This window comes from Anthonomus grandis, chromosome 20 (genome assembly GCF_022605725.1).
Source record: "Anthonomus grandis grandis chromosome 20, icAntGran1.3, whole genome shotgun sequence".
Lineage (NCBI taxonomy): Eukaryota > Metazoa > Arthropoda > Insecta > Coleoptera > Curculionidae > Anthonomus > Anthonomus grandis.
In genome coordinates this window covers 4,025,549-4,037,853 of record NC_065565.1, presented here as the reverse complement: position 1 = coordinate 4,037,853, position 12,305 = coordinate 4,025,549, and the positions used below count along the sequence as shown (strand labels likewise).

General features: G+C 29.8%; 1 protein-coding gene across 23 annotated transcripts in view; it reads left to right on the top strand.

The window, feature by feature from the left end:
* The window catches only part of LOC126747927 (liprin-alpha-1), a 455,345-nt gene that overhangs the window by 364,200 nt on the left and 78,840 nt on the right, over window positions 1-12,305 (top strand). For 20 of the 23 annotated variants that reach the window (XM_050456896.1, XM_050456904.1, XM_050456907.1 and 17 more), the window contains 2 exons: window positions 493-781; window positions 8,784-8,873. In XM_050456896.1, the coding sequence (XP_050312853.1) occupies window positions 493-781; window positions 8,784-8,873 (379 nt within the window). The remainder of the gene's footprint in view (window positions 1-492; window positions 782-8,783; window positions 8,874-12,305) is intronic. The other 3 variants (XM_050456906.1, XM_050456908.1, XM_050456909.1) reach the window with 2 other exon arrangements.

Here is a 12,305-nt window from a genome sequence, read left to right as displayed (position 1 = left end):
AAACAATACGCATGACTAACATTTATTTTCGTCGTTAGTATCCTATCTAATAATGCAGTTTATTTATTTAAATTATATGTAAGTATATATATGTATATTAATAAATATTTATTACAAAAAGAGTGTTATTAGATTGGGTATTATACACGAAAAACGGTGATTTTTCAAATTCAAAAACTAGATACATATGTAAATCCCGTGTCAATTTCTCAAATGCCGAAATTTTCTTCCTTTTGTAAACAGAATAGTATATCATATACGTACATTTTACATTTTAGTAAATATACCTTGACCATATACGTCTAATAAATACACCCAAACCAAAAGTTCACTAAAGAATCCCTGTTTTAATTAACACTAACTAGTTCCCCGACAAGACAAACTTCTTCAACACCAGTACTGTGTTTATTTATATACTTGCATCGTCTTTTTCATCACAATCTCCTGAATCTTAACATTTTATAATTTAATTTATAAATTTTATTCCGTTAGCACCACCGACATCCTCTCCCCGTCTGGCCACACCGACGCCCAAACGCTCGCGATGATGCTGCAGGAGCAACTGGACGCGATCAACAACGAGATCCGACTGATCCAGGAGGAGAAACAGAACACCGAAGCCCGGGCCGAAGAGTTGGAGTCCCGGGTGGGCAGCATGGAGCACATGAACCTCCTGGCGCGGGGCAGGAGCCTCGAGCGGCAGTCACCCCCAGTAAGCGGTAGATCCACCCCCAAGTCGCACCATAGCCCTCAGAGGGACTACTTGCATAAGTATCACACGGTGAGCCGGGTTACTCCTACTCCTTCAGTTTATTTTCTTGTTTTTTCATTGTTTTTTTTTCTCTTGAAGTTTCCTTATTCTGGTTTCTTTTTTCTGTTTTTTGGTCACTCTTTATGTGTCGGAAGTGGATCAAGAAGAGCTGAAAAACGGTTTATTTAAAGTGAAAGTCAGCTTACTATTGCCAAGAAATTTGACGAAAATATACGAGATGGCCATCATATACATTTAGATGACATTGATTTATTTTTGAATAAGAAAGTAATATATGTAGAAAGTTGAAATTTTATGCAAGGACTGTCAAGGGTTCTGTCTATCTACCCTGAAAGTTTCATCCTTTTAGGTCTCATCAGTCAAAAGTTATTTGAATTTAAACTTAAAGTTGACGCATAATTTAATTGAACTCAATTGTCGTCTATTTATTTTTTTATTAAATAACTAATTTAATTAGAAAGTTAAAATTTTTTAAAGGAATTGCCGAAGGTTCCAGTTATCAACCCTAAAAGTTTCATCCTTTTAGGTCTTGTCAATTAAGTTATTAAAAAAAATTGGTGCATAATTTAAATGGATACGATTGACATTTATTTATTTTTAAATAAAAAAGTACTATAGTTAGAGAATTGAAATTTCTTGGAGGACCTGATTAAGGTTCCAGCTATCAATCCTGAAAGTTTCGTCCTTTTAGGTCTGGTCAATCAAGTTATTTAAAAAAAATTGTGCATAATTTAATTGGATACGATTGATATTTATTTATTTTTTAATAAAAAAACTACTATAGTTAGAGAGTTCAAATTTTTTGGAGGAATTGCCGTAGGTTCCAACTATCAGTTCTGAAAGTTTCGTCCTCTTAGGTCTCGTCAATCAAGTTATTTAAAAAAATTGGTGCATAATTTAATTGGATACGATTGACATTTATTTATTTTTAAATAAAAAAGTACTATAGTTAGAGAGTTGAATTTTTTTTGAGAAATTGCCGATGGTTCCAGTTACCAACCCTAACCCTAGTTTTTTGTTTTTTTTTAGCAAATTTATGTCCTCAGCATACAGTGTTTTGCAATGCTGCTATTTAAGACTTTTTAATAAAATTCCTTCTACGACTTAAGAAAAGTACCTCCTATTGATCGACCTATACGATATGGTGACCGGGTAAACCGGTTTTTAAATTTTTAATTCGCTATATTAATAACAATAATAATAATAATAATTTGTTTATTTAACATACTTGCTAGATACAAAGTAACAAGGCAAAATTCGAGAAACTATAAACTCATAGTTAACAATATAAAACCTAAAACTAGTGTGTTAACAAGTGTAGAAATAAAAATAAAAAGACTTAGGAAGAAGGCAATTTAAACATAAAACCACTTACATATGCACAGATATAATATGTAAAAATAAAAATTAAATAAGTGTTTTTTTAGTCTCTGGATTTATATTAAAGTTAGGTACTAAGGTTAAGGAAATTAGAACAGGTTTAGTTGGAACATAATTTTTTTGCCAATTTTCGTAATTAATTAGCACTAATATTGTGAATATTTTGAGATATAATTTGAAATGGCGTAAAAGGGGTTTTTCACAAGAAAGGGCGTTTCTTTTCGATCAATTCCATACCAAAATGTTTTCTGTATCTTCAGGACTTTTTGAGTTACAAGCCATTTTGTCCATCAAGGTCCCATAGCTGCTAACTTTGAATTTTTGAGACTCGTATTGCAACATTAAGATTTTTGTGCATTGGTGGACGTTTTTAAGTATAACTTACGAACCGCTGGGAATATTTTCATAATTTTTTACAGTAATGTTAAGGGGTCCCTGAGGATGGATGTGAGGGTAAAAACGTCGTCCTAGACTAAAAATTTCGATAGATAGAGCAGTTTTGGTTGGGGCATATTTTTTTTCTAATTTTCGTAGTAAATTACCACTATTATTATGAATATTTTAAGAAATAAATGAAAATTGCTAAAAAGGGTTTTTGCACAAGATGTGTCGTTTCTTTTCCATTAATTCAATACCAAAATTTCTTGTTCCTCAAAAACTCTCCAAGTTAGAGGCAATTTTGTCCATGAAGATCCAAGAGCTACCAAATTTGAGTTTTCGAATCTCGTATTGCAACAACAAGATTTTTGTGCATTAGTGGACGTTTTTGAATATAACTTAGGAACCCCTGGAAATATTTTCATAAAATTTCACAGTAATATTAAGGGGTTCCTGAGGATGGATTTGAGGGTAAAAACGTCATTGTAGACTAAAAATTTCGACAGTTAGAGCAGTTTTAGTTGGGGCATATTTTTTTTGCTAATTTTCGAGTAAATTGCCAATATCATATTAAATATTTTGATAAATTATGGAAAATTGATAAAAAGAGTTTTTGGGCGAGAAAGTGCATTTCTTTTCCAATAATTCCGTACCAAAAAATTTTTTGTACTACAAAAACTCTCCAAGTTAGAGGCAATTTTATCCATCAAGGTCCAAGAGCTACCAAATTTGAGTCTTTGAAACTCATATTGCAACACCGAGATTTTTGTGTATTAATGGACGTTTTTAAGTGTAACTCAGGAACATTTTTTACAGTAATATTAAGTGGTTTCTGAGGATGGATTTGAGGGTAAAAACGTCATTGTAGACTAAAAATTTCGACAGTTAGAGCAGTTTTGGTTGGGGCATATCTTTTTTGCCAATTTTCCTATTAAATTGCCACTATTATTATGAATATTTTCACAAATAATTGAAAACAGCTTAAAAGGGGTTTTTTACAAGAAAAGGCGTTTCTTTTCCAACAATTCCATATCAAAACGTTTTTTGTGCCTTAAGGACTTTTTGAGTTAGATGCAATTTTGTCCATCCAAATTCGACATTTTAAAACTCATATTGCAACATCATGAATTTTCTGCATCAGTGGACGTTTTTGGCAATAACTTAGGAATCGCTGAGGATATTTTAATAATTTTTCACTGTAATATTAAGAAGTTCCTGAGGATCGAGTTGAAGGTAAAAACGTTGTTCTAGACTAAAAAATTTGAAAGTTACAGTAGTTTTGGTTGGGGAATATTTTTTTGCCAATTTTCGTAGTAAATTACCACTATTATTATGAATATTTTGAAAAATGATTGAAAATGGCTGAAAAGGGTTTTTGAATAAGAAAATGCATTTCTTTTCCAATAATTTAATACCAAAACGTTCTTTGTACCTCAAAAACTCTCCAAGTTAGAGGCAATTTTGTCCATCAAGGTCCAAGAGCTACCAAATTTGAGTTTTCGAAACTCATATTCCAACACCAAGATTTCTGTGCATTAGTGGACGTTTTTAAGTATAACTTACGAACCTCTAGGAATATTTTCATAATTTTTCACAGTAATATTAAGAGGTTCCTGAGGATGGATGAGAGGGCAAAACGTCGTCCTAGACTAAAAAATTTGAAAGTTATATCATAGAGTTGGGTTAGAGCATATTTCTTTAAAAATTTACAACGTAAATGTTCACTGTCCTTGGAAATATTTTAAGAAATTATTGAAATTCTCTTAAAAGGGTTCTGGCCTAAGAAAGTGGGTTTCTTTTCCAATAATTCCATACCAGAAGTTTTCCTGTATCTCAAAAAGTTAAGAAGTTAGAAGCTATTTTGTCCATCAAGTTCCAAGTCATGCATCATCATGATTTTTGTGCATTAGTGGATGTTTTTGAGTATAATTTAGGAACTCCTGGGAACATAAGATGGATTTGAAAGTAAAAACGTCATTGTAGACTAAAAATATTGAGAGTTTTGGGTTGGGCATATTTTTTTGCCAATTTTCGTACCAAGTATAAATTCATATTGCAACATCAAGACTTTTATGCATCAGTGGACGTTTCTGAGTATAACTTAGGAACCATTCGGAATATTTCGATACTTTTTTCACAGTAATAAGATATGGTTTCTGGGGATGGATTTGAGGGTAAAAACGTTGTTGTAGACTAAAAACTTTGGAAGTTTGAGCAATTTTGGTTGGGGCATATTTCTTTGACAATTTATAAAGTAAATATCTACTATTTTGGGAAATATTTTAAAAAATGATTGGAATTCTCTTAAAAGGGTTTTTGCTTAAGAAAGTGCGTTTCTTTTCCAATAATTCCATACTAAAACAATTCTTGTACCTCAAAAACTCTCTAAGTTAGAGGCAATTTTGTCCATCAAGGTCCAAGAGCTACCAAATTTGAGTTTTTGAATTTCATATTGCAACAGCAAGATTTTTTTGCATTAGTGGACATTTTTGATTATAACTGACGAACCGCTGGGAATATTTTCATAATTTTTCACAGTAATATTAAGGGGTTCCTGAGGATGGATATGAGGATAAAAACGTCATTGTAGACTAAAAATTCGATAGTTAGAGCAGTTTTGATTGGAGCATATTTTTTTGCTAATTTTCGAGTAAATTGCCACTAATATAATAAATATTTTGAGAAATGATTGAAAATTGATAAAAAGGGTTTTTGCACGAGAAAGTGCGTTTCTTTTCCAATATTTTTATAGCAAAACATTTCTTGTACCTCTAAAACTCTCTAAGTTAGAGGCAGTTTTGTCCGTGAAGGTCCAAGAGCTACCAAATTTAAGTTTTTGAAACTCATATTGCAACAGCAAGATTTTTGTGCATTAGTGGACGTTTTTGACTATAACTTACGAACCGCTGGGAATATTTTCATAATTTTTCACAGTAATATTAAGAGGTTTTTATAGATGGATTTGAGGGTAAAAACGTCATTGTAGACTAAAAATTTCGACAGTTAGAGCAGTTTTGGTTGGGGCATATTTTTTTTTGCCAATTTTCGTAATAAATTACCACTATTATTAATAATAATAATAATAATAATAATAATCTTTATTTAGCAAAATCTGCTACATAAAAAAAAACGTAGTATGGCATCTAATATAATATTAAAAAGCAATAAACTAAAATTAAAAACCAAAAAATAGGGACAATATTACAATATTAGTGCTGGTATGAGGTACGAGTATTGTTGGCAAATAAACATGTTTAAGATTATGCATTCACATATGAGTGAAAATATAAAAAAAGGTAAGAAAAACAAACATATACAATGTAAAAATAAAATCATATAAATAAAATCTTAAGCTAAAAGAATAAATACTAAATTTGAATTATAAAAATAAAATTTTAAAATATAAAATGAGTTAAAATTTACTAAAATCAGAATACAAACACACAATAAAATTAAGGTAAAATAAATAATAAATAAAACTTAAAATGACATAAAAAAATTGAAACCTATAAAATAAGACGTATAATATATATATAACACAAAATTTGATTATGAATATTTTAAAGAATAATTGGAAATGGCTTAAAAGAATTTTTGCATTAGAAAGTGCATTTATTTTCCAATAATTCAGTATCAAAAAATTCCTTGTATCTTAAGGACATTTTGAGTTAGAGGCAATTTTGACCATCAAGGTCCAAGAGCTACCAGATTTGAGTTTTCGAATCTCGTATTGCAACAGCAAGATTTTTGTGCATTAGTGGACGTTTTTGACTATAACTTACGAACCGCTGGGAATATTTTCATAATTTTTCACAGTAATATTAAGAGGTTTTTATAGATGGATTTGAGGGTAAAAACGTCATTGTAGACTAAAAATTTCGACAGTTAGAGCAGTTTTGGTTGGGGCATATTTTTTTTTGCCAATTTTCGTAATAAATTACCACTATTATTAATAATAATAATAATAATAATAATAATCTTTATTTAGCAAAATCTGCTACATAAAAAAAAACGTAGTATGGCATCTAATATAATATTAAAAAGCAATAAACTAAAATTAAAAACCAAAAAATAGGGACAATATTACAATATTAGTGCTGGTATGAGGTACGAGTATTGTTGGCAAATAAACATGTTTAAGATTATGCATTCACATATGAGTGAAAATATAAAAAAAGGTAAGAAAAACAAACATATACAATGTAAAAATAAAATCATATAAATAAAATCTTAAGCTAAAAGAATAAATACTAAATTTGAATTATAAAAATAAAATTTTAAAATATAAAATGAGTTAAAATTTACTAAAATCAGAATACAAACACACAATAAAATTAAGGTAAAATAAATAATAAATAAAACTTAAAATGACATAAAAAAATTGAAACCTATAAAATAAGACGTATAATATATATATAACACAAAATTTGATTATGAATATTTTAAAGAATAATTGGAAATGGCTTAAAAGAATTTTTGCATTAGAAAGTGCATTTATTTTCCAATAATTCAGTATCAAAAAATTCCTTGTATCTTAAGGACATTTTGAGTTAGAGGCAATTTTGACCATCAAGGTCCAAGAGCTACCAGATTTGAGTTTTCGAATCTCGTATTGCAACAGCAAGATTTTTGTGCATTAGTGGACGTTTTTGACTATAACTTAGGAACCGCTGGGAATATTGTCATAATTTTTCACAGTAATATTAAAGGATTTCTAAGGATGAATTTGAGGGTGAAAACGTTGTTGTAGACTAAAAATTTCGATAGTTAGAGCAGTTTTGGTTGGGGCATATTTTTTTTGCTAATTTTCGAGTAAATTGCCAATATTATATTAAATATTTTGAGAAATGATTGAAAATTGATAAAAAGGGTTTTTGCACGAAAAAGTGCATTTCTTTTCCAATAATTCGATACCAAAACATTTTTTGTACCTCAAAAACTCTCCAAGTTAGAGGCAATTTTGTCCATCAAGGTCCAAAAGCTGTCAACTTTGAGACTTTGAGCTCGTCATACAGCATCAAGATTTTTGTGCTTTAGTGGACGTTTTTGGGTATAACTTAGGAACTACCGGGAATATTTTCATGATTTTTTTAAAGTAATGTTAAGGAGTTCCTGAGGATGGATGTGAGGGTAAAAACGCCGTCCTAGACTAAAAAATTTGGAAGTTAGAGCAATTTTGGTTGGGGCAAATTTCTTGGACAATTTATAAAGTAAATATTCACTATCCTTGGAAATATTTTAAGAAGTGATTCGAATTCTCTTAAAAGGGTTTTTGCACAAGAAAGTGCGTATATTTTCCAATAATTCCATAGCAAAACATTATTTGTACTTGAAAAACTCTCCAAGTTAGAAGCAATTTTATCGATCAAAGTCCAAGAGCTGCAGCTTTGATATTATGAGACTCGTCATGCATCATCAAGATTTTTATACATTAGTGGATGTTTTTGGGTATAACTTAGGAACTACTGGGAATATTGTCATAATTTTTTTTACAGTAATATTAAAGGATTTCTAAGGATGGATTTGAGGGTGAAAACGTTGTTGTAGACTAAAAATTTCGACAGTTAGGGCAGTTTTAGTTGAGGCATATTTTTTTGCCAATTTTCGTAGTAAATTGTCACTATTATTATGAATATTTTGAGAAATATTTGGAAATGGCTTAAAAGAATTTCTGCATGAGAAAGTGGGTTTGTTTTCCAATAATTCTTTACCAAAATATTTCCTGTATCTCAAAGCAAAAGTAATTTTGTCCATCAAGGTCAAAAAGTAAATTTAAGCATCAGTGGACATTTTTAGGTATAATTTAGGAACTGCCTGGAATATTGTCATAGTTTACTAAAGTTTAGAAGACTATATCAGGCTTCTTATTTTATTTGACTATTTAGATGATAATGTAGATTTTTTGTTCTACCACTTTAAACAGGCCTTAATAGATCCCGAGACGTCTTCCGATCCACTTCCGACTGCAAAACCTTTTATATTGCACCACTTTTTTAATAACAATATTCAGCCAGTACAGTCAATTTAAATACAACAATTTATTTTTTATAACCTTAAACCGAGGGAGTATGAATAAGAGTTTTTATGACAATACAAAATAAGAATTTACCCTCGGTACATGCATGCATGCATATTTTATTAAGAAAAGTCAATTCCTGATGCTTCTTTTATTATATTATTATTATTATTATTTATTGTTTTTTTTTATTGATATTTTGTATTGTCAAGTTTACCGATCGATGTGATGTTGTAGGCCCCGGCCAGTATGTCTCCAGCCCACTTGCAACAATATCACTCGACTTTGAGTCCAGGCACATTGTCCGAATCATTACCATCCAGCCAGGTTTGTGCCAGAATCGACCTTTTGCCTGGCTATGTCAAATTATCATCAATTTTCTTTATTTCAAATTTATTTTTTCATTAATTTTTAATTTTGTCCAAATGTTATTATACTCGTGTGATATGTCGTGCTACTTTTTTACAATTTACACACATTTTTCGTCCTCTTGGCCATAAGAAAGGTCAGTATGGTGATGGTTTAATTATATGCAGTTCAGAAAAAGGGTTTATAAAAGTAGTTCAAACTTTCAAATACTTAGTTTCGTACCGGCTATAACGTAACAAATTTAGTTTTTCATATCGTCTAGAGTAGTAGAGGTAGGTTTAGGTAGCCATTACTTTATCCCTTAGAAATCCCTATTAAAAAAAATCAAACAGGAAAATTAGTCAAATCTGGCGAACGAGCAGGCCAGTTAACCGGACCACTTCGACCAATCCACCTGTTTTTGAAAATTTAATTTAAATAATTATGAAATCGGCTTAAAACTAGGTCATCCTGGATTATATCCTTTCGATACGTCAAGATATAGTCACTTTCATTTCGGTTTTTCCCCGTTTACTCAAAAATTATGTATTTTTCATAAAAAAGTCATAAAACGCCTTTTGAAGGAAATTAAATTTTCTTTCATGTGATATGCAGTACAACTCTTAATGTTTTTTTTTATATTCAAGAAACAAGGCAAGTAACGCCTTTATGCACAAAGGCTAGGGGACCTATTGGTTCTAGTTTTTCCCAGTTTTCTCAAAAACTATGCATTTTCCAAAAAAAATTCATAAGACTTTTTTAAAGAGAATTTAATGTCCAGTTATTTGATATGCATTACAACTAGGTACCAGACAAATTTTATTTTTAAGCAAAAGAACTAGGGGTACATATTGGTTCGGTTTTTCTCGATTTACTTAAAAACTATGCATTTTTCGAAAAAAACTAATAACACACTTTTTAAAGGAAATTTAATTTCCTTTCATTTGATGTGCATTATAACCTTCAATGTTTTTTTATGGTCAAGAAACAAGGAAAATTACGTCTTTAAGAACAAAGTCTAGGGGTTACTAACTAGCTTCTACTTTTTTCCAGTTTTCTCAAAAACTATTCATTTTCCAGGAAAAATTCATAAGACTTTTTTTAAGAGAATTTGATTTCCAGTAATTTGATATGCATTACAACTAGGTACAAGGCAAATATTATTTTTAAGCAAAAGAACTAGGAGTACGTATTGGTTCGTATTGGTTCGGTTTTCCTCCATTTACTCAAAAACAATGCATTTTTCGAAAAAAAACTCACAAGACATTTTTAAAGAGAATTCAATGCACAGTAGTTTGATATGTATTACAACTAGAAACAAGGCAAATATAATTTTTATGCAAATGAACTAGGAGTACGTATTGGTTCAATTTTTTTCTATTTACTGAAAAACTTTGCATTTTTCGAAAAAAACTCATAAGACACATTTTTAAGGAAATTTAATTTCCTTTCATTTGAGGTGCATTATAACCTTCAATGTTTTTTTATGGTCAAGAAACAAGGAAAATGACGTCTTTAAGAACAAAGTCTAGGGGTTACTAACTAGCTTCTACTTTTTTCCAGTTTTCTCAAAAACTATTCATTTTCCAGGAAAAATTCATAAGACTTTTTTTAAGAGAATTTAATTTCCAGTAATTCGATATGCATTACAACTAGGTACAAGGCAAATACTGTTTTTATGCAAAAGAACTAGAAGTACGTATTGGTTCAATTTTTTTCTATTTACTGAAAAACTATGCATTTTTCGAAAAAAACTAATAACACACTTTCTGAAGGAAATTTAATTTCCTTTCATTTGATATGCATTATAACCTTCAATATTTTTTTATGGTCAAGAAATAAGGAAAATGACGTCTTTAAGAACAAAGTTTAGGGGTTACTAACTAACCTCCAATTTTTTTTCAGTTTTCTCAAAAACTGTTAATTTTCCAGGAAAAATTCATAAGACTTTTTTTAAGAGAATTTAATTTCCAGTAATTCGATATGCATTACAACTAGGTACAAGGCAAATATTATTTTAAAGCAAAAGAACTAGGAGTCCGTATTGGTTCAATTTTTCTCTATTTAGTGAAAAACTATGCATTTTTCGAAAAAAACTCATAAGACACATTTTTAAGGAAATTTAATTTCCTTTCATTTGATGCGTATTTTAACCTTCAATGTTTTTTTATGGTCAAGAAATAAGGAAAATGACGTGTTTAAGAACAAAGTCTAGGGGTTACTAGCTAGCTTCAACGTTTTTCCAGTTTTCTCAAAAACTATTCATTTTCCAGGAAAAATTCATAAGACTTTATTGAAGAGAATTTAATTTCCAGTAATTTGATATACATTACAACTAGGTACAAGGCAAATATTATTTTTATGCAAAAGAACTAGAAGTACGTGTTGGTTCAATTTTTCTCTATTTACTGAAAAACTATGCATTTTTCGAAAAAAACTAATAACACACTTTTTAAAGGAAATTTTATTTCCTTTCATTTGATGTACATTATAACCTTCAATGTTTTTTTATAGTCAAGAAATAACGAAAATGACGTCTTTAAGAACAAAGTTTAGGGGTTACTAACTAGCTTCTACTTTTTTCCAGTTTTCTCAAAGACTGTTAATTTTCCAAGAAAACCTCATAAGACTTTTTTTAAGAGAATTTAATTTCCAGTAATTTGATATGCATTTTAACTAGGTACAAGGCAAATATTATTTTTAAGCAAAAGAACTAGGAGTACGTATTGGTTCGGTTTTCCTCCATTTACTCAAAAACGATGCATTTTTCGAAAAAAACTAATAACACACTTTCTAAAGGAAATTTTATTTCCTTTCATTTGATGTGCATTATAACCTTTAATGTTTTTTTATGGTCAAGAAATAACGAAAATTACGTCTTTTAGAACAAAGTCTAGGGCTAACTAGCTAGCTTCTACTTTTTTCCAGTTTTCTCAAAAACTGTTAATTTTCCAAGAAAACCTCATAAGACTTTTTTTAAGAGAATTTAATTTCCAGTAATTTGATATGCATTACAACTAGAAACAAGGCAAATATAATTTTTATGCAAAAGAACTAGGAGTCCGTATTGGTTCAATTTTTCTCTATTTACTGAAAAACTATGCATTTTTCGAAAAAAACTAATAACACACTTTCTGAAGGAATTTTTATTTCCTTTCATTTGATATGCATTATAACTTTCAATGTTTTTTTTTTGGTCAAGAAATAAGGAAAATGACGTTTTTAAGGACAAAGTCTAGGGCTAACTAGCTAGCTTCTACTTTTTTTCAGTTTTCTCAAAAACTATTCATTTTCCAAGAAAACCTCATAAGACTTTATTGAAGAGAATTTAATTTTCAGTAATTTGATATACATTTTAACTAGGTACAAGGCAGATATTATTTTCAAGCAAAAGAACTAGGAGTACGTATT